We start from the raw sequence: 22,931 nt of genomic DNA, 5'->3' as shown, positions 1-22,931 counted from the left end.
AATTAAAGTAAAGACCTGGATTTTATTTTCAGATATTTTTTATAATAACAAATAATATATAAAAAAAAATGAAAAGGCAAATTGGTTGTTTAAAAAAAAAAGTTTTTTGTTATCAACGATAAATCTGTGGCCGGAAGCCAGTAAACATGAAGACTTTTAACTGAATAAACTTCCGCTGATGAAAAATAGGCGGGGCTTAAAAAGCCGTTAGCTTACTGGCTAACATTTGTAACTGTTGCTGTATTTTATGTTGAATAATTATCAACTGTTTATAGAAAACCACACATTTTTATACGGGTGAGTTACAGCAGGGATTTATTATCATGCGAGTTTATAATACAGGCAGATAAAGTTACATTTCGGGTTACGCGGTTAGCAGGCGCGCTAGCGCGGTTAGTAATGCGCTCTTTTGTTTGAGAAGTTAACAGCAGCGGCGGTGGCAGTGTGAGAGGATTGGTGCACTCTAACACGAGCGCCGGCAGGGAAGTTGTAACCCAACAGACGAGAGAGGCAAATAAAATAAATAAGAGCAAGTGTGTTTATATTAGTTTAACCTTAATAGTTATGTTAAATGTGTATTGGCTAGCTTGTATTAGGTGTTTGTATTAGTTTAACTTTAGTAGTTTTGTTAAATGTGTATTAGCTAGCTAGTATACCAATCTAATGTGTTCGTTGTGGGAACAAGATGTTTGTCATGGTTCTTGTTAAATTGTGATCCATCAGAGTAGCCTCACCGTGACAAAAATGTGTATATGTGTGATGTAAATGCCCGATCACCTTTACCACAGTAAACTGTTCCATTCACCTTTTTTCACTTAAGCATGTAGCCCTTGAAACTTAGCATTTTGGCTACTTTTTGTTTTGCCTTAAAAACAAAAGAAAAAAAACATTTATAGGGCACAGGATTATGCAATACATATACATAGTAGAATTACATATGCTTTTTTTTAGCACAACCTATGTAATATGATGAATTATATTAAATTTTAACCAACTATACAAACAGACCTGATAAAAAAGGGCCACATAAGCAAAAAAAAAAAACAAACAACAGCACAGATACACATGATTTGTTTTTCTTGTTGTTTCAATGACCAAAAGATTGTAATAATGTACTAATTCTGAAAGTTCTAGTGGTAAAATGTACGCATTATGAAAGTAATGGTACTAACTGTTACCAACTGTTATACAGAGCCACCAGTAACAGTTTTTGTTTTAATTGACATATTGGAAAATCCAAATGCACGCAGTTTAATGTCTGATGTTTCCTCGTTAACACAAACCAACAAGGCTTCCATATAAACACAACTATATACTGTGTGTGTGTGTATATATATATATATATATATATATATATATACATACATCAATTGTGTGTATATATTCCCAGCACAGTTCTGTGCTGCTTGGATTTTAATTAATATTATGCATATAAGATGTTCAGCATTAATCATCAGGCGATATTTGTATGCACATGATAGATAAGTTGTGCCTGTACCAACTGGACTGTCTGTGTGTGTAAAAAAAAAAAAAAAAATTTCAGGTACTTTTTCTATGGGCTCCAAGAGACGCCGCATTGCTTCTCCCTCCAGCAGTGTGAGTGGAGACTTTGATGATGCCACTTCATCAACTCCAGCCAGCAGCTGGAAAAGGAGGAAGACTTCTAGTGCCACAGCTGTTGATCAAGTAAGTTTGCGCAGGTTGTAATTGCCAGCTGGTTGCATACATGATCTTAAAAAATAATAACACATGTACATAATTGCACACAAAAAAAACATACATTTTGAGTTTTTTTTGGGAACCTCCATTGCAAGAACTATGACAAACCTACAGCAATACATAAAGCCAGAGCAGTACTTTAAAGGTGCCACTGTGTTTCCACAGTAGGTTATTTTGATTACCTCAGTAATCAAAAGTCTGATACTTATTTGTACCACTGGATTAGTATCAAACTATATTTTACTTAATTTCCACTAATATTGTATACATTGTGAAAGTGTGACTTATCTGATTTTTATTTTTCCTCCCCCCTATTTAAGGACACATCCTTTAACGCATCCTTAGTTCTCAGTGTCTTTTTTAGACTGTCCACAGTGACTAAGCATGCGGTCTATTTCTTGTAGATTGCTGTTTGCAATGAATTGTACAACACTATCAGGGACTACAAAGATGAGCAAGGGAGGCAGATATGCGAGCTCTTTGTTCGTGCACCGAAAAGAAGGTATGGAGCAGCTGCCATCCCCATTCGTGTACAATGTAGTGTTTGTGTGTTTTGGATATCTTTGAAGATAAAAATTAGGAATGTTGTATGCAGTTCCAGACATGATAAAATGTATTATACAATAAAGTTAACTAGATGGACTTGGTTGGTAAAATTGTTCTTTGCGTAGTCTCTTCTAATTATTGTGTACGCTTTTAGGAATCAGCCGGATTACTATGAGGTAGTGAGCCAGCCTATTGACATGATGAAGATCCAGCAAAAGCTCAGGACAGAAGACTACCAAGATGCAGAGCAGTTCTCTGAAGATTTCAAGTTACTTATAAACAATGCCAAAGCTTACTATTCGGTAATGTACACATGATTTATGTTAAGATAATGTTTCTTTGTGTAGGTTAGTACATACCTCAAATCATTACTAGAATTAAATTTTAACTCAAATTTTTTGTTCAAATTAGTTCTATTAGTTCCTGTATTATATAAACAGACTTTTCCCTTTTCATTCTAAATGTCTGTAGTTTGCAAACAAATCATGGTCAGGAGTCCAGACAAACATAAATCTTTAATTTTAAGTGGGTTAGCCGTGCTTTGCTAGCATTATCTGATAATGATAAGTGAATAATGACCGAGTCCAATTGGGATGACGAACAGCTATATCTAATATTTTTCACTGGTTGATTTGGTCTCTGTATCAATTGCATCTGATGTAGAAGATACAACTTTAAAAATACAACATCTGATGTAGATGAGAAATTTAACACCAATCAGAAATTAATACCAAATTAAATGTTAAATGAATCACTTCTGTTGTTTGCAATTCACTTCACCACCTGTTTTTTTTTTTTTTTTTTTTTTTTTGGCACATGCACTCACTACATTAATGATGTATGTCATGGTGCTCGCATTGTTGAATGCAGCCCTGCTGTACTATCACGCATGCCTCTCTACTCTTGTCCTGAGTACAGAGCAGAGGAGAGAGAGTGTCTCAAAGGATTATTGATCCCTGCATATTTTTGTGGAGAACTGTCGCTGCTGACAGCTGTCTGAATAAATCTAGTGGCAAAGTTCAAACATTAGATGCACTGACGACCATTTTAGTTGCCATCTGGAGCTCTGAGGATGCGCAATTAGTGGTAATGATGACTTACATCTGGGCCCAATTTTGTCTTTCTCCTCCTTTCTAGGCTGAAAGTTCGGAGTACAGAGCTGCCTGTAAGTTATGGGATCTGTTTCTAACCACGAAGAGTACCCTGCTTCGGGGAGGAGATGTCGAGGATGATGAGGAAGAAGAGGAAAGTGAAGATGCAGACAACCCAGGAGTCTCTACAGAGGAGGAGGTAATGTTTCCTCGTAATCTACTGTTACTTTTTTTTAGAGCGTAACAGCTCTGTGCATATGACACACAGTAGCATTATCACATCGTCTCTCTTCAATTGTGCTCAGATGTCACCCAACTATATGAAGGGGATCTTAGAGCAGCTGTTGGAGACTCTTCTATCTTATACTGATTCTTCAGGGAGATTAGTTAGTGAACTTTTCCAGAAACTGCCATCTAAACTGGTAAGACATTTCCATTAGATTTTCTTTTATTCTTCTTTTCCCTAGAATAACATTAAAATTAAAATTTATTTAGTTTGCCTTAATGTTAATAATTCTGTATGGTTTTTATTCTATGCCTATATAGCAATACCCAGACTACTATGCCATAATTAAGGAGCCAATAGATTTGCGAACCATAGCTCAGAGGATACAGGTTTGTTTTTCCTATTATCACTAATCATCAGTTACTGGATTTCCAACTAAACTTGGCAAAAATAGTCCCCCAGAACAAACAGGTTATTGTTTTATCACAGATGGGACATTACAAATCCATCAATGCCATGGCCAAGGACATTATTCTTTTGACCAAAAATGCCAAAGCCTACAATGAACCTGGATCACAAGTATATAAGGTAATTTATGGTTACATTCTGTTGTTGTATCCTTCACATCAGTTTTTAGGTCCTGCCTCAAACAGAATAATCCGGTTTTGGTTTACTTTCCTGGGTTTTGAGGTAACACTTTCTTTTTTTTTTGTTTGAAGGATGCAAACACAATCAAGAAGGTCTTTATCCAAAGGAGGACTGAACTTGAACAGGCAGAACCAACAAAATCCAGCCTCCGCATCAGGTATCTTCATCATCCTTTCTGGTTTGATTCTGAGCTCGGGTTAACTGTCCCTTTGAAAGTGTGATCTCATTCTACAGTAGGTATCTTTGGGTTGTGCTGGTAGGAGGACTGGTGACTTTATATTGCCCCTGGGACTAAATGTGTGTAGATTATGTTCAGTGATGAACTGATGATCTATGTGTTCCTGCCTTATTTGAAGTGTTCACCTGATGCAATATTACCTTAACCAGGATAACCATCTGTTACTGAAAATATGCAGAGTAGATTGATTTTGATCACTGCATGTTCTGTGGCAGGAATCGGAGGTCTGCTCAGGGTGATCGTCTGCCTGCTATAACCATGTCTCTGCAGCCTGGCTCAGAGAGTGATGAAGACTCCATTCTCTCAGGTGTTCAATCTTTCAGCCTGAGTTTGACTTACAAAGACTCTTTGCAGTCTAACATTTTTCCAAAAGTTTTTAATTTATTTATTTTTTTTACTTTCCAGACAGTTTTATGTAATTATGGTCATACATACAATCAAAGCTTTAAACTCGGTAATGTGATTTCTTACTGTCTTTTGTATCTGTTACTAAAGGCTCTGTGCGCTATGATGCTGGGGAGATGGAGTCTGAAAGTGGGCACACCCGACTAGCTACTGCTGACCCAATCTTCCAGTTATACCAAGCTGTTCGAGGGGCCCGTAATACTCAGGGTCAGCTCATCGCTGAGCCGTTTCTCCAGCTACCTTCACGCAGAGAGTACCCTGATTACTACCAGCAGATCAAAAACCCAATTTCTATCCAGCAAATCAGGTACAGGCCTAAATTTCTAACAATATATCTTTGCTTTATATCAATTTACTTTTTATCTATACCCATTTTTACTTTAATGCATCTGATTTTATAAACAGATAATTTGTCTGAGTTATTGATATGTGTTGGTTGGTTTGATGCCAAACAGCATCATGGAAATTGATGTATTGTAGCTAATCATAGTCCAATCAAGGAAATCAGTATGCTGGTCTTAAACTGGTATCCTGGTGAAATACAGCACTTTAGAATGACATCTGTTAACTTTTTTCACAGAGAAAAAATGCGGAATGGGGAGTATGAGGGAATTGAGCAGATGGAATCGGACCTTAATTCTATGTTTGAGAATGCTAAACGCTACAATGTCCCCAATTCTGCCATTTACAAACGTGCTCAAAAATTGCAGCAAATAATGCAGGTAAATATATTTCTTTTTTTCAGCATGGTCTTCAGTAAATGTGCCGGAATATTAGTCTACGAATTTTGAAATCATTCGCGCCAGTGATGTATACATCTTCATTACCAAACTAAAACTGTGGTATAATTAAGTCCTGTTCATTTTCTGTCTATCCCTCCAGTGTTTAGTACACTCTGCATGTTATTGAGCTTGTAGTGTGTTGCTGTAAAATGAGTAAATCTCCCTTTCAGCTAAAAAGAAGAGAATTTCGAGATGATGATGAGGGAGACAGTTTGCTTTCCCCTATGACCCCTGACATTGGAAGCAGTAAAAGAAAAAGGTCAGTTCTATTTTAAGCTGACACTGCATATTTTATACTGTGTATTATTTTCATCTGCATAATGTTAATGTTGCTTTTTGTCTCTACAATAATACATTTATTAATATCATAGTCATAAGAAGAACACCAAGAAAAACAGGATGAAAGCATTGTATGCAGCAGTGACCGAGGCACGGGAAGCAGGTACAGGTCGACGCCTCTGTGATCTCTTTATGGTGAAGCCTTCAAAGAAGGACTACCCTGACTACTACCAGGTTATCTTAGAGCCCATGGACCTGCGCACCATTGAGGGCAATATCCGTGCTGAACGCTATGTCAGTGAGGAGGGTCTCATAAATGACATGAAGCTCATGTTCCGCAATGCCCGCCACTATAATGAGGAAGGGTCTCAGGTAGGTCAGAATTGTAGAGACTATGATTTGTTTGAAGGCTGAACCTGGATGAAGATATGGTCTTTTTTTTTTATATTGTGTACAGTTTGTTTACATTATATTAACATAATGTTTGTTTGTTTTTTTTACACATAGTGTATAGTACGATCTGTTTGCTTTGTTTTTTACAATCAGTTTTAATTGGCTTTGAGTAAAACTAACATTTATAGTTCATTTAATAATAATGAGTATTTATTTACTTTTACTGCTCTATGTAGGTTTACAATGATGCAAACATTCTAGAAAAGATGGTGATAGAAAAACAAAAGGAACTTGGACCTTTACCAGAGGATGACGATGTTGGCTCACCTAAGCTCAAACTACGTGCGTTATGTAACTTAAAAAAAAACTTGGAGCTTTTTAAAAAAATTTTTTATCTTATCTTGAATGATGGATGAGATCATATGATCGTATATAATAATTTTTTTTGTTGTATTATTAACCTGTTACTTATCTAGGGAGGAGTGGGGGTGCTGCATCTCCCAAGAAATCCCGTTCTCAGACGTCCCTGCAGCAGAAACTGGGCAAGCTCTATGAAGCTGTTTCTGGTTTCACAGACAGTCGCGGACGTCGCCTAAGCACAGTGTTTCTGCGTCTGCCATCACGTTCTGAGCTGCCTGATTACTATGCAGCCATCAAGCGGCCTATTGACATGGAACGTCTGCGTAGCTACATGCTTCAGGGCCGCTACCAGGACATAGAGTCGATGGCAGAAGACTTCATTCTTATGTTCAACAATGCCTGTACATACAATGAGCCCGAGTCGCTCATCTACCGCGATGCACTGCTGCTCCACAGAGCTTTTCTTGATGCACGCCGCACCCTTGAGAAGGAGGAGGAGGAGGGAGAGGAAAAGGTGGGATCTCAATTGGCAGTAGCTCCACTGGTTTGCGAACTTATTAGGAACCTGTTTGTGTCAGTGATGGGCCATCAGGATGACGAGGGCCGGTGCTATAGTGATTCGCTTGCAGAGGTGCCCGCTGTGGATCCTGCCAACACGGAGGACCCACCCCTTAGCTTGGAGATAATTCGTAACAACGTAGAGTGTACGCGCTATCGGAGATTGGATGTGTTTCAAGAGCATTTCTTTGAGGTTCTGGAGAAAGCCAGACGCCTTAATAGGTTAGTAAAAGCTCCTCTTTTCTGTGCACTGCTCATTTTATTTGTAACGATTTTTAACAAGAATAACTGTTACTAACAATCACTTTTTTGTTTCTTGTTAGTAAAAAGTACATATTTTTAAACATTGTTACTTATATTATTGGTCCTAAGATAATTGCTTAATTATAAATATCTTTAATGCTACAAATTTTCTAAAATGTTAAGTTATTAAATATTCACAAAGTTGAAATGTTTATTGGGGATGTTAAGTATTATTTAACTTTTCAAAGAAAAAGCTAAATCTAGAAATGGACCAGTTTGATCAGACATGCTTGGAATCGTACAGTTTTCTGCTTTATCTGGCATGATCTGTGATCATCTGAAATGCATTCACTCCGTCATCCAGAGATCAAGAGATTGAATTCTGCTGAGCAAACTTGCATCAATCAGAGCAGCACTAGCCAATCATGTGTGTCTGCTTGTCAGATTTCTGTTATTATTAACATTATGGTTGAATTTTTCGTTATTGTTAGAAAAATCTTTCTATATGCTGTTGATTTGTAGTTCTTAGCAAAAAAAAAAATCTCAATTACCTCAAATCAGTAAGAAAAAATACATCTCTAGATAAATCAAAGACCAGAGGTATATTTAGTTATCCGGACAGAACAAAATCAACTTATTTGTACTGATAAGAGTGTAAGGCTACAAGTGCTTTTTTTTCCCCTGACAAAACTACTCACTTTGCCTGCAGAACTGACTCTGAGATCTTTGAGGACTCGATTGAGCTGCAGCAGTTCTTTGTGAAGATTCGAGATGAACTATGCAAGAACGGTGAGATTCTCCTTTCCCCAGCACTCAGCTACACATCTAGACATCTGCATGCAGATGTGGAGCAAGAAAAGAGAGAGAAGCTGCCTCAGGAAGTGGAGGAAGATAGACTCAAAGCAGAGGAAGAAAAGAAAGGTATCTTGGTCATTCAGTTACTATGCATTTCATTAAAGTTTAGACATGTAACATAAAGTACTGTGCACAGGTCTACTGTGCAAATTTTGCTCTGTATATTCATCTTGTCTGTATTATGTACAAAATCATAGACAAATTTTAAGCATACCATAAAAATTAATGAAAAAATAACATTACAAAAATATTTGCATGCATGTAAAGAAAGCAACATATTATTGACAAACCAGTTTTAAGATAGAAAAAAACTAAAAAAACAAAAAAAAACTGTATGCTTCTGGTTTTTGCATGAAAATAGAATGGTGCAAATGTGACCGTTATTTAAAAGAACTCGAGCACCCTTAATAAAACCTAATGGCTCTTTTACTTACAGTCTTGGGGACATACAGTAGTTGATCAATTGGAATGGTTATTACCGTCCTGCTCACCGCCGCGTAAAAACGTCAGCGGCCAAAATAAATCAGTTGCATTTCAAAGTCATTCGTAAAATGGCCGCCAGGTGGCGCAAAGTGAAATTTTCGCTCGTTGCCGTAAATACAACAGTGACCGTTATACAGCGTATCTCTGTATCTGTTTATTGTTATTTAAGTTCTGGATTATTTCAGGTACTTTAAACACATTGTTGGGTTGCTCATGTTGGCTCATATGAGATGTAGTTTACAAATGAACACCTGGTTGGGTTATTTTGACCCAACAACTGGTTTATTCATTATTCTTTCCTTTCTCCAAATATCAGCCTGCAGAATGTTTGAAATATTACTGTTATTGTGTCACAGGTGTAGTTTTAAGAGTTGTTTAGGCAGGAATGCGTGTGTATACAGCTCAAAACCTCCATCAGTTATTAAAGATAGCGGCTATTTAGAAAAAATGCCCAGTGATTTCTGAGCTTCAGGAAATCTCCCGGCGCTCTGCACATAACACCGGGCCGACTCATGTCGGAAAGAATTTATAAACTGTTTCTAAACGTGGGCTATTGTTTTTTTACTTATAATATTTGTTAATTTAATTTAAATGAGGTTTGGGCTCAGGACTTCGGCATCGTGATTCTCCTCTTTAATTTACTCCATAGTTTTAATCCGCGCTCAGCCGCATGCATGAAGTTTTCCAGAGCGCACCGGCAGAAGTAGACTAATGATTATGAACGCGTCGGGAAAACAGCAAGCAGACTGACTCTGACCATTTAAAAAAACGTTTGCGTTCATTTTCTGACGTGCTCAAGTTCACCAAAAACAATACAGAACAGCGCAGCTTACAACACTTACAAAATCACAACACTTACAAAATCACAACGTTTTTTCGTTATTGTGAGTGCGCTTAAATAAAAGTTGAGTCTTATAAAGGCATGTAGTCTTTTATAGTTTTTTTATATAGTTTTTGCACATTAATCTGACACAGTTTTTTCAGCCTGTCACGGCGTGCGCCCAAATCAATATCGCTCCTCGCTCACTAGTTAGGCGGCCTCCCCTTCAGACATGCGAAGCAGCGGGACCGCAGAATTACACATGACTGGTGAGCTATCGTTCCTATCGTTGCCCGGGCTTGCACCCCGCGCTATAAAATACTCGGAATTTGTTGGGCTACAGTGGATTTTACTACGCGCTGTGTATGCAGCGCGCGTGCAACAACGCGGAAGTGCGGCATGCAAGCAGGGCAAATGGAACGCGCCCCAGGGACTTCAAAGGAGCAGAGTCAGCGCGAGCAGACGGATGGCCATTGCACTCACACCGCGTAGTAAAATCCACTGTAACCCAACAAACCCCAATCATCACCAGCCGTGCCTTATTCCGTCATGTCATGTGGGCATTATAAGCTTTGTATTGAAAACTTCTAACTAAAAAGTGGCAGCTGGCACGCCTAAAAATAGAATAGGTTATTTTTTTAATAGTCTAAATAAAAACCCTCCGATTTAATTTCCTATAGTCTAACCAGCGCTCAACCGCACGCATAGTTTTCCCGAGCGCGAGGAATTTTTTTGTGCTAAATAATGTTTATGCAGTATAAGAATTCCTATTAATCCTGGGTTGTTCTTTTAGTGTCACTATAGTGCTTTACAATGCCAGACAACATTCAAATACAAATTATTCACCCTCCCCAGGTGTGAATCGGCTGTTCTCACCTATACATTCAGAGGAACTGAAATGCACTTCTCCCCACTTTAAAAACCTCTTGAATCTGAGGCTCTTCTGGAGACTTTCAGTGATTTCAATTTGTGTAATTTTAAGCTCCTGGATTCTAGATTCCAAAGTTGACATTGTTACCTTTTTTAATCATTGGAATGAAAGAACTTGTTATTTTCCTTATGATAGCATAAATTGCATTGTTTTTAATCAGTCTATACACAATAATATTCTTTGGTATTTATTTATTTATTTTTAACGGGTATGGGGGCTATCTTGGTTCATTAATCTCCGCGCCTGGTTTAGGTTTAGTATTCAGTGCGCATCTGTTATATTACAACTATCATAACACTCAAATACCTTTTATTGGGGGTTAAATGACTGATGTGCCTAACATTTTTCAGCTGAGCCTTTGTTTCACTGAAAACGACAGCGACACCCCTCTCTCTCTCTCACACACACACACACACACACACACACACACACACACACACACAGAGCCGACCAAATCATTAGCACGTCCCTCCCCCAAACAGCACAGGCATTTACTTTCTATCCATTTACTTACACCTGAACTGAGTTGTTTGAGTAACATGGGTCGAACCCGTTACAAATCATAACAGTCTACTGCATTTCATTCTTATAATAACGCAAAAACACAAGCGGGGTGTATTTGAATTTTAGAACAGTGGCAGCTGGAACACCTAAAACAGATGCAGGATTATTTTTTTATAATCTAAATAAAAATGCTTTTTTAAACGTGGGCTATTGTTATTTACATGCAATATTTGTTAATTTAATTTAAATGGGGTTTGGTCTCCGGAATGTTGAGCATCAGGATCCTCTTCTTTACTTTCCTACATAGAATCAGCGCTTAATCGCACGCATTAAGTTTTGTAAATTCGTTTAATGTTTAATAGTAAATAATGCCCCCTGTTGCGCTGTACCTCCGTTTGGAAAACCTTATGAAATACAAGTTTAGGACAATTATGATGATCTGCCACAGCGTGCGCGTGTGATGGGTGTACGCCCAAATCTACTATAACTACTCCTTCACTCCGTAGGCTCCCTGAATAGGCGGCAAAGGGACAGGGCCGCTTATTTGTGCCGGCTGGCGATAATTAACGTTAATATGATCTCGGGCTTGCTCCGCATTATAAAAGCAAGGCGCGGAGGTTTGTCTGAGGTCTGGGAAGTACGTGATGTAATGGAGAATATAAAAAAAAGCATGTCAGTGGGGAGATGTGACGCGCCCCGGGGACTTTAAACAAGGACACTAGAATTCCGCCCTTTGATCTCCGCGCTGAGGACAGCGCGAGAAAGAGCTGCGCGAGCTCCCGCGGCATCTACACTCCCGCACCGTGCCCGCCCTCGCAGCCCCGCTGCCAAAGAGGAAAAGTGTGGTTAGGTTTTTGCGTCAGCGAGAACTCGCGCCGGCCATCGACAGCGGGAGAAGCGCCGTCACGATGGAGCGTGCAGGACCGCTGCCTCCGCGTGCTCAGTTCTGCCACTCGCACCAACACTTAGCATCAGCTGTGTGCCCGCATGCCAGTGTGGCACAGCCTCCGGAACTGCACATGCACAACCTTTATCCCATTCTTTCCATTGTCCCTCCTTCAACACTTTCCTTCCCCATTTTGCCTAAATAAATTACCCTTTTCCCATAAGACCTCGCCTCGTGTCCGTGCTTTATGGTGCCGCCCGTGCAACATGGGTCGAACCCGTTTACAGATCATAACAGTCTACTGCATTTCATTCTTATAATAACGCACAAACACAAGCGGGGGCTAAATGACCAACATCAGCTGATGCAGTAGAACGTCCTGACAATGTTATAATTTTTATGGTCATTTATTTTAGTTAATAAATCTACTATAAATTTAAAGAACACGAGATATAAGACGACACAAAACCCTATACGCGTCTTTTCTAATTACACGTCATAAAATTTAAAGGCTCACTGTGTTAACATTTATTTTGTTTAAATTTGATCCTAATAAGATTTAATTTAATTTAAATTCTACATTTGTATCGTCATTTTAGTTCTGTGATTATAAATTTGTTTAACTACAATGTTTTACTTGATTTTATCCGCTACTACGTGCAGTTCTAAAACTCTGTGTCTCATTAATCCAGCAGAGAATTAACTAAGGCATGAGGCGTCAGCCTGTAGTTATATAGCGCCACTCAACGGTAAAAGCCAGCAAACGCACAAAGCCAAACGGTACCGCCGAGCGCGGCGACGGTAGGACCTACATTCCGATTGATTAACCACTGTACAAAAATACTTTTTGTAGTTTTGACAGATTTGTGCAGTTCTATAAGTAAAACAGAAGAACACCAAAGTTCTTCTGGTAACTTTATCACACGTCCTATTTTTATTTTCATTCAAAACCCTGGGGCTTATATTCATTTTTTTGTTTCCATTTAAAAACTGGTCTGTCATGTAAAATGTTTCATATATGATACAGTTTGTACTTAAGGTAATGTGGTCCCTACGACTTTTGCACAGTACTGTATAATATTTGTTTGAAAACACTGATCAGCCATAACATTGACGCACTGAAATATTGACACATTAACATTATCAATTATATACCACTAAACTGCTGACAAGGTCATGGACACCTAAGGCTCATATGTACCCACAGGGACCAAAAGAAAAACTGTTCAATCCCATAGAAAAGGCAATTCTGCACAAATTGTGGGTTGGGGGAGAATCAATGCTGGCCACAATACAAAGGCACCAGAACTCCTGAAGCACATAGTGCCTGGCATGCAAAATGCCCAAGCCTGCTGACCTGGCCTCCAGATTCCAATCCAATCAAGCACCCATGGGATGTGCCGGCTAAACAACTCCGATCCACGGAGGCCACAAGCCAGAGCACCCAATAGAACCGCTGCTAACATTCTTGTGCCAGACACCACAGCACACCCCTGGAGGTCTTGTTGAGTCATACCTCAAGGGGAACCTACTTGATGCTGGCCATTATGTTTTATGTTGCGTAATGATTGGTTTAAATTTGAATCCATACAAACCTATTCACAATTTAAGTACATATTTTGCTATTTTAAACAACATAACTTTTTTTTTATTGTTTATTATTATTTTTTTTATTCATTAGTTTAGACCAAGGGGGATCAAAACTCAGGGGGTGGGTGGAGGGGATAAATATGTAACTACAGTGTGCATGTCTGGGGACCCATGTCTGGATGTTATGGTCGGGTGTCTCCATGCTTTTTTTTTTTTTTTTCCCTCCCCTGTATAGTATATCAATCTGCAGTAGGGTTCTTCTTATTAGAGGCACTGTTATGACTCGACTAAGGGGGAGCTTGTGTATAAATGAGTGATTGTTCTTCTAGAGGAGGAAAAGACAGAGGGTGTTACAAAGGAACAGTGGTCATCAGGCCTTCAGAACACCTATACTCAAGACTGCAGCTTTGAGAACAGCACCTACAGTGTAGGAGACTTTGTGTATGTGGAGCCATCTGAAGCCAACCTCCAGCCCCACATAGTAAGCATCGAGAAACTATGGAAGGATGAGGCTGGTAAGATTTATTTATTTATATATATATATATATATATATATTTATTTATTTATTTATTTTTTTTTTTATTGTACTTTACAAATTTAGGTCTTGATAATTCTTTAAACCAAAATAAGCTGCCCTGACGGACTGTAATTAAACGTCCAGAATGCATTACGTATTACAGTACCTTAAATTTTCTTTGTATAGTTTTCAAACTTAATTAAAGAAGAGCCCAAATACTCCTCAGGCTAATGGTATGGCAAGTGTTGTGTAATAACAGTTTAACGTGATTATAAGCCAACTTCAGGAAACCTTTAATACTCCTGATGTCAACACAAGCACATTAAATTTGAAATTAAAGTCTGAGTCAGTTTAACCAAATAGAACCTTATGTTAAATTGTGATTTATTCCTATTAATACACATCACAGGTTGTTAAAGCAAACTTGTTTCTGGTTGTGTGATGCAGGTGAACAGTGGATGTTTGGCTCCTGGTTTTACAGACCAGGTGAGACCTTCCACGTGGCTACACGAAAGTTCCTGGAAAAGGAAGTATTTAAGAGTGACTACTATAACAAGGTTCCAGTCAGTAAGATACTGGGAAAATGCATGGTCATATTTGTAAAGGTAAATGAAACTAAACATTCCCTTTCTTTCCTTAACCATGAGAAAATATGAACGATTTTACAGTAGATTTGATTGCAGCATAGTAGTCAAAAAGTACATAGAATCATCATGAACATGAATGTCATGTCATTATTGGCCTTTAAAGTGTTTCTTTGAACTGGTCTTTTCTTTGGAAGAATTATTGTACACCATGCATATTTCTTAAAGAACACCTTAAATCACAAAGTTTTTTACCCATGGCCCGCATACATCTGTGGTCCGAGTGTAAGGGAAATAACAGAACACATATATACAACAGGGAAAATAAGTATTTGACACAATGTATTTAAAAATAGTATCAACATACACTGGAATATTAAAATGCTACCTGTGTATATATGAGCTCAACTATTTCAGTGCCATTGATGAACAATATTTCTTTTTGCCGTTCGGCATGTAGATTAAGTGTGTCCACTCTTAAACATGCAACATACAATTGACCATAGGAGAAGCATGAAGTTTCTAAGTTGATGCCGACAACTTTAAAGGATGGCCCCTGAGCTTCATTAATAGTTGTGGCAAAGGCGATGCGAACTGGAAATTAAAGGCGTTAAAGGATTGAAAGTTAAATGGCATGTCTCTGGGTATTAGTGAGATATAGGGAATGAAAATGTTGTCGCCTTTACTATTACTGGACAGAATAATCACTTGAATAATGTTGGGCATAAGCTTGCTAACGCAGAGTCTTGTTCCATTGCGGAGCAACATAAGTGATTCCACTTTTAATATACTGTATGTGATGGAATTCCAGGCAGCTCTAAAAAATGTATTCTGTAGGATAATTATCAGCTTCTTCTAGGTCCAGTATTAACTGATTTGTACAGAGGGCAAAGTCCAGGCAGCTTCTGCTGAATGTTGTTTGTGTTAATTTTTCGGAGTGAGAATCACATGTTCACAAAGCCATTGCTGGTTTTGGAATTTTGTTAAAATATTCTGGAACACTTTGACTTCTTTCACTGACTACACGCAGAAGTCAGAGGAAAATGAATTTGAGCCTTGATAGGTTTGTAGGGTAGTCTTCAAGGCTAAGTATTTATTTTTTTGCGAGCTTTCTGAGGTGGTATCGTGCCACCTGGTGGACACGCTTGTGACAGAACTACCTGTTCAATCACTGGTCAAACAATTTGTTTTATGTTTTAAATTTTGTGATATCCACACAGATTATACATACATGGTTAAAATTTACATACATGCACTTAGATTATCAATTCGGTGGTGCTAATAGTCCGGAAATGGCTTTTAGTTTGCCAAACCCAAGGCGCTCCACTTTTTGTTGCAGAATATTATCGATTACAGCTGTGATAGCTTCTCTATGCCAACATAAAAAAGGTTTGATGGACAGCACTCATTGAAATGACCAACACATGGTACAGTGTGAAAGTCCAAGGTGCTCAGTACAGATTTGAGAAGTCTGTAGGGTGGTAGGCTAACAGAAAATTTTTATGCAAGTACAAGTTACTTGGTTATGTAGCCACTTTGCCAATGTCAGAAGACCTTGCCACTACCAGTTCTGCCAAGATGAGTGGTCAAATATCCAAAGATAAGTAATATGTGCACCAAATTCTTTGATATTTCTGCTATTAAAGATATACAGTATTTAAACCCACCAAGTTAAAAATTGCAAGCTCATTATTGCCAATGTCTTTTATTTTCATGATGAGTGTATTTAAGTCTCTGTTTATATCTGTTTATAAACATTTTTTGCTGATAATAGGTTTGTTTTTTATATACATACATTCTACATAATTATTGCTTTTGTTGGTATCCCCTAAAAAATTAAACTTCTTTTCCAGGACTATTTTAAACTTCAGCCTGAGGGCTTCAAGCCCGAGGATGTCTTCGTCTGCGAGTCTCGTTATGCAACACGGACCAAGGCCTTTAAAAAGATTAAATTGTGGAGCGTGCCACCAAGCTCTGTGAAGTTAATCCCTCGTGATGTGCCATTACCTGTAGTTAGAGTTGCGTCCATGTTTGTCAAGGCTGCAAATCGTGACCAGGACAAGATGGCAGACGCCGCGAATGATCATGGTAGCTTTATTGAAAAAGTATGTATCTTTTTATATATGTTATGTTTTAATAATTATGTACAATTGTACAACTTATTGTAATAAACAAGTTTACCATTCAAGTATTTTGTCACTTAGGATTTATTACATTTGCTGCTTACAGGAGAGAGAGGCTGTTCCAGTAGAGGTGGCCAATGGTGAACCTGGATGTCAGTACTATGAACAGCTATGCTATAATAACATGTGGCTGAAAGTGGGTGATTGTGTCTACATTCGTTCTCATGGGTTGATACGGTCAAGAATTGGCAGGCAAGTGAATTATAAAATTTTTCCTCTTACCTTCCAATCTCACACATGTTACATGTGTTACGTGTATCCACCTGCTCCAAAAAAAAACATTTTTTTTCATTTGGTGGTTATGGGTAGGATCGAGAAGATGTGGGAGCAGGATGGAGTAGCTTTCTTCTTTGGGCCCATATTCATCCATCCTGAGGAGACTGAACATGAGCCCACAAAGATGTTCTACCAGCGTGAAGTGTTCCTGAGCAACCAGGAGGAGACCTCCCCTATGATGTGTATTTTAGGTACAAACTTCCTTCTGCTGCATCACCTTCTATGTCCAGTGCTATTTTTTCCTTTTTTTATTATTATTTTATATCATTTATTTGTAGGATTTTTTTGTATGAATTAAAGATTGATAGAAACAGAAAGACTGTTAGAGATATTTAAAAAAATTAGGAAGTTTTAGTTTTATTACTATTTAGTTCCCTAGGATCATTTACATGCTAAAAACCTTTTTATTTTTATCTTGGCTATTTCTTCTTCTCTCTCCATAGGAAAGTGTGTAGTCTCCTCCTTTAAGGACTTCATTTCCTGTAGGCCCACTGAGTTTGCAGAGGAAAATGTACACGTGTGTGAGAGCCGCTATATTGAGAGTGAGAAGCAGATGAAAAAATTTAAAGGTCTCAAACGATTCTCCCTTTCAGCCAAAGTGGTGGATGATGAGATTTACTACTTCAGGTACTTTAAACATACAATGCAAAGTGTAAAAGCTAATACACATTTTTTGTTTTGCATTAGAGGTTAATGTTTTTAGGATTCTTCCTTTTATAGAAAGCCGCTTGTGCCTTCCAAGGAACCATCTCCCTTGCTGGATAAAAAGATTGAAGAGCTAGAGGCCAAATTTGCAGATGTTGAGGACCTGGATGAAGATCTAGATGAGCTAGAGGACGAGGATGATGATGCACCAGCAACACCCTCCATGCCCCAGCATCAGAGTTCACTGATGAGCGATATGGACCTTCCAAACTTGCCTTTACAGGTCACGCACGCACGCACGCACACACACACAAATATATATATTATATCACATTAAACCGTCACACGAACACAAGTGTCAAAAAAGTGACTTTTTTGCATTTTGTTTATGTTCAGAATGTTCAATCCTCAATTTATATTTTGTCTACACCTGTGGTATGTGGTTCAACTGAAAACTCATTATAATTTTTGCACATTCCCTATGATCTATACAGTCCACACCAAAGACGATGAAAGGTCTTTCCAAAAAAGAAGGCGCTAAGCGCAAGATCAACATGAGTGGATACATTCTGTTTAGCAGTGAGATGCGAGCTGTCATCAAGGCCCGACACCCTGATTTCTCCTTTGGAGAGCTGAGTCGTCTTGTAGGAACGGAGTGGAGGAACCTGGAATCTACTAAGAAGTCAGAGTATGAAGGTAAATTACCATGTATACCATATCAGACTTAACTTATGCATGGACAACACACAGCCCAAACACTATTTAAAAACTATGGGAGAAACATGCTATGTATCTGTAATGTTATTAACTTGACTCCAACGGAGGGCTTTCTCTACAAGTAAAATTGAGTCTTCCTTATAGCCTTTATCATTTGAAATCATTTAGCCTAAATCAAAATGATCGTAACAAAGAAGAGAAAATTGGACTTTGAAAATTGGAATATCAAGTGTTGAAGTAGGTGTTGCGCTAAGAATGGACATTGTAACTTTAAACTAACAAGTTACTGACCCATTTAAGGGACAAAGGAAAGGGTGACGTTTTGGTAAGTAGGTTTTGTAATGTATATGAAGAAAATGCTTCAGCTTTTTAAGTTGTTTTACCTATACAGTAAAAATATAACAAAAGATTTTTATATAAATGTCAGCATATATTCTCATTAGATAAATATACAATGGCACGTACATGTATATTAAGTGTTTGAAATGGGGTTGTCTAGGTTAAATAATATCAATAGTTTCTTAAAATAAGACTATAGCAAACCCCAATATGAGAGATTAAGCATCTTTCTAGTTAAATGTTACTGAAATTGCAAGCAAAAATGCCTTGTTCTATGGCAGATAATTTTGCTTCTTTTGAGAAATACATTTCTGAAAACTAGCAAAATTATCTGTCAATAGAACAAGGCTAAATGTATTTCCCAAAAGGAGCAAAATTATCTGACATAGAACAAGGCATTTTTGCTTGCAATTTCAGTAACATTTAACTAGACAAAAGGTTAATAGTGTTGTATTTGGTTTACCTTATTTTGTAGATTGCCATCAATTGTAGATATATTGGCTATACTCAAGAATATTTCCATTGTTAGGCTGCTAAGATTGTTTACAGTGGGAGAACATGAAGTTGAATAATTGAAAGGCAGTTTGTTTCCAAAAGTCCATACATGTAACGTACCAACAATTTTTTTAAACCACTAAACTTATGTGGACCCCCTGTGTGTATTGGTGTCTTTCAGAGCGGGCAGCTAAACTGGTAGAACAACAGGAACGAGAAAGGGCCCTTCAACAGCAGCATCAGCAGCAGCAACAGCAGCAGGCAGCAGCTTCTCCAAGAGCAGGTACTCCAGTTGGGTCTCTGATGGGGTTGGTGCCTTCTTTAAACTCTATGGGGATGTTAAACCAAGCCATGCTACCAATGCCAGGTAACACAAAAGTCCCCCTATAACCCCCTCCCAAGACGAGCAGGAATCAGCATCGGGGCACCCTCCAAAACTTCTAGCACCTACTGACCCTATCCATTCTCATCAATCATACTTTTACCCACCTCAGGACCTATGTATGATTTTATTCATATTTCCAACTGTAGCTTCATGGTTGTGTGCATAGTAGGTAATGCTTGTGCTGTTGTTTTATTTGCATGATTGCTGTTTTTATTAACATCCACACATCAGAGTACTACTGTTGTCATCATCATTCATAACTTTTACACTTGATACCTATGTTATGCTGTCTAACTTGCTCACTAAGATTTTTTTTTTTTTTTGTGCATGACCAAATACATTTGCATGTCACATATGCATGGTTTCTTTTGTGTTGTTTATCCCTTTTTCACCCAAGGCATGATGGGAAATTATGGCCCACCCTTCATGCCTATGCAGGGTCCTCCTGATGGCATGATGGGTATGGGTGGCACACCTCCTCACACCATGGGGGTGCCCGCATTGCCACCTCAGCACTACTTTACATCCAGCATGGCTGGGTACCCTGGTATGCTCCATCCTGGTAAGAAGCATCTCTGTGTGTGAAACTTTACCAGCCAACCAGAGAAGTTTAATCAGACAAGAAAATTCACAATAATTACATCTACAGTTAATTTGAATTTGTTCGGTGTGGTAGAGATGACATGTAATGGTAATCCCATGGGGACCTGCTTTTTGTATTAGCAAAAAACATCTCGTATAAACAACGTATAGCAACGAACCTTTTTTTATTTAAAGCAGGATGGTGAGGTACTCTTTCAGAAATGTATTTTCTGTATCGCAGTGAATAAATGTTTCACTATAATTTATTTTATAATGTTTTGATTATTAAATTGTTGCTCTTGTACAGTGAGTATTGCAAAGAATCACCCCCTTTAAAATAATCACATTTTGTTGCTTTGCAACCTGAAAGTTAGACACAGTTTATGCAACTCTTAAAGATATAACACCAACATGTCAAAAAACCGATTACTAATTTCTGAAAGGATTACCCTACCTTTTGATAAAGCCAAAGCTTTAGCACTGCCTAAAAGCACAGTGAAGTTTATTATAAAGAAATGAAAAGTATTTGGTACAACATAGACTCTCCCTGGATCTGGGAGTGCCTCCAATCTGGATGAAAGGGCCAGAAGCAAAGTTGCACTGACTAAAGAAACAGCTGGATCAAACAAAAACTGTCTGTCTTAATTTTATTTAAAATTATTATTTTAAAGGGGTTGATTTCTTTTCTATGCATCATTTCAAGATTATTCTTCAAATTAATCAATAATCACTATGGCTAGTGTTTGATGCACTAATTAAGAGTAGCTTATGTATTCATAGATCACTTTTTTCAGATGCTTTAATTTAAACAATAACAATTAATGCACTGCCTCTGCTGCATCATATACATCATGTATGTCTTCGTCACTTTTTCAGTGTTAGTCAAAATTAGTCTAGGCAATTTACAAAATAAACTTGTCCTCCTTTCTGTTATTTTTAATGCTTTATTCTCTCAACAGGTGGAATAGGACCTGGAATTAATAGTATGGCTGGAAGTCCTAGTCCAGCCAACCCTTACGGTCTTCAGGTGAAAAACAACTTTTCTTTATATTTCACCTCTATTACTGATCCAAGCTGCATTGTCAGTTCTATGTCTAATAGTATTTCCTCTTTAGATGGGTGCATATGGCCCTGGGCAGGTGGCTCCTCCTCCATACCCAGGTCAGAGTCAACAGGGCCAGTCTTCCCACCAACCGCAAGGGGCGCCCATGTTTGTAGCACCGCCTCCCAGGCCACAGCGTCTCCTGCATTCAGAAGCCTACTTGAAATACATAGAAGGACTCAATGCAGATTGCCCCACTATCAGCAAATGGGACCAGAGCCTTAAGGGTGAGATGAGTGGGGAAAAATGGTTATTTCCAAAATGGTTATTTTATTTTCTAATATGTGTTTAATTTATTTTTCCATAGCTCAAAGAAAAGATTCTCGCCTCAGTAGGGAGCAGGAAAGCCGGCTTCCTTCTCATTGGCTGAAGAGCAAAGGTGCTCACACCACAATGGTTGATGCGTTGTGGCGACTGAGAGATTTAATGATGAGAGACACTCTCAGCATCCGACAAGCTTACAACCTTTAACCGTTACACTTGACACTCAGAACTCCTATTTATGCAAGATGATACTTCAACCAAATCCAATATCAGTGTAAAGAAGTTGATTGTTTAGTATGTTCCACAGCAATAACAATGTCAGCTTTTTGTATAAATGAGATTTTAATCCTTTACATGAATTCTTATTGATGCACTGGAATTATCACAAATGCATTATCTAACTTATAACTACTGATATCATGGAAGATCATGTTCCTGATGACAGTGTTAAGTTTTAGAACTGTTTATTTGAAATGATGAGTATGCACAAAAGCTCAATTAACAACTGATTTTATCTATTCCATTTATCCCATGTTAATGGATGTATTGAAAGATCACCTCAAACACTGATTTAATAGAGAGGTATCTAGCTTTAACCACTTTTATGTCTTATTTATGAAACATCACATCAGGTGGACATGCTGTAACACAGTTGTATGTTTAATGATATTTTTAATGTGTTGGAATAAGCTTGGTTTGTCTTTATTTAATTGGCAGTTTAATATTTTTGATTTTTTGGGGGGGTAAAAATGATATTAAAAAAAAGTTTGTATTTGTGTTTTGATTACTAACTCATAAAATTTGACATTTAAAATATTCATTGTTGCCTATTTTTATTTAGTATTTCATTTGTGTACTATAAATTTATACTGTGTACTGATCCGTTTCTCCAGTCACTGCTGTGTCACATTAAAATTCAGGTGTGAATGTGTTGCATCGGTTTATCAGTAACTGCAGTGTGAGCAAAAATTGCTGCCCCCTAATAATTTGCAGGAAAAAAGGGCAGCGTGCAATAATTTTATTTATTGATTTTGTGCTTTGAGGATTTAACTGGTGCCAAAATAATTCACAAAAGATCTTAAGCATTTGGAAATCTGCAAACAAAATTTGTAATTATAGTCAAAGAAAGGTGACGGCTTCTTAAAGAGAATATGAAAGCTTGTTGACTGATGAACAGTGTGTATTGAAAAGCTTATGTATAAAAAAAAATATTTAAAGATTTTCTAAACGTTTATTAGACTAAACCCTACAGCCATACAACTGGCTGTGACCTAAAAGTATAAG

The 22,931-nt window shown here is 37.9% G+C and overlaps 1 protein-coding gene across 3 annotated transcripts; it reads left to right on the top strand.

Moving 5' to 3' along the window:
• Positions 1-190: 190 nt before the first annotated feature.
• pbrm1l (polybromo 1, like) lies at positions 191-22,584 on the top strand. 3 transcript variants are annotated; one of them, XM_053498059.1, is made up of 30 exons: positions 191-297; positions 1,544-1,686; positions 2,124-2,221; positions 2,420-2,567; positions 3,403-3,555; positions 3,662-3,778; positions 3,903-3,971; positions 4,072-4,170; positions 4,302-4,387; positions 4,684-4,775; positions 4,964-5,180; positions 5,454-5,595; positions 5,826-5,914; positions 6,027-6,306; positions 6,564-6,669; positions 6,804-7,467; positions 8,198-8,409; positions 13,887-14,072; positions 14,523-14,680; positions 16,513-16,764; positions 16,889-17,034; positions 17,152-17,309; positions 17,562-17,745; positions 17,839-18,046; positions 18,258-18,459; positions 19,496-19,597; positions 20,097-20,261; positions 21,241-21,308; positions 21,397-21,610; positions 21,691-22,584. In XM_053498059.1, exons 2-30 carry the CDS (start codon positions 1,555-1,557, stop codon positions 21,852-21,854), a joined length of 4,911 nt encoding a protein of 1,636 aa, XP_053354034.1. In that variant the 5' UTR covers positions 191-297; positions 1,544-1,554; the 3' UTR covers positions 21,855-22,584. The 3 variants fall into 3 exon arrangements, with proteins under 3 accessions (XP_053354034.1, XP_053354033.1, XP_053354035.1); XM_053498058.1 differs by lacking the exon at positions 191-297 and adding an exon at positions 434-533; XM_053498060.1 differs by lacking the exons at positions 191-297; positions 20,097-20,261 and adding an exon at positions 434-533.
• Positions 22,585-22,931: the final 347 nt, after the last annotated feature.

The sequence above is a fragment of the Clarias gariepinus genome, chromosome 6 (genome assembly GCF_024256425.1).
Source record: "Clarias gariepinus isolate MV-2021 ecotype Netherlands chromosome 6, CGAR_prim_01v2, whole genome shotgun sequence".
Taxonomy (NCBI): domain Eukaryota; kingdom Metazoa; phylum Chordata; class Actinopteri; order Siluriformes; family Clariidae; genus Clarias; species Clarias gariepinus.
Note: the sequence above shows the minus strand (reverse complement) of the source record. Positions and strands in the feature narration are given on the sequence as shown.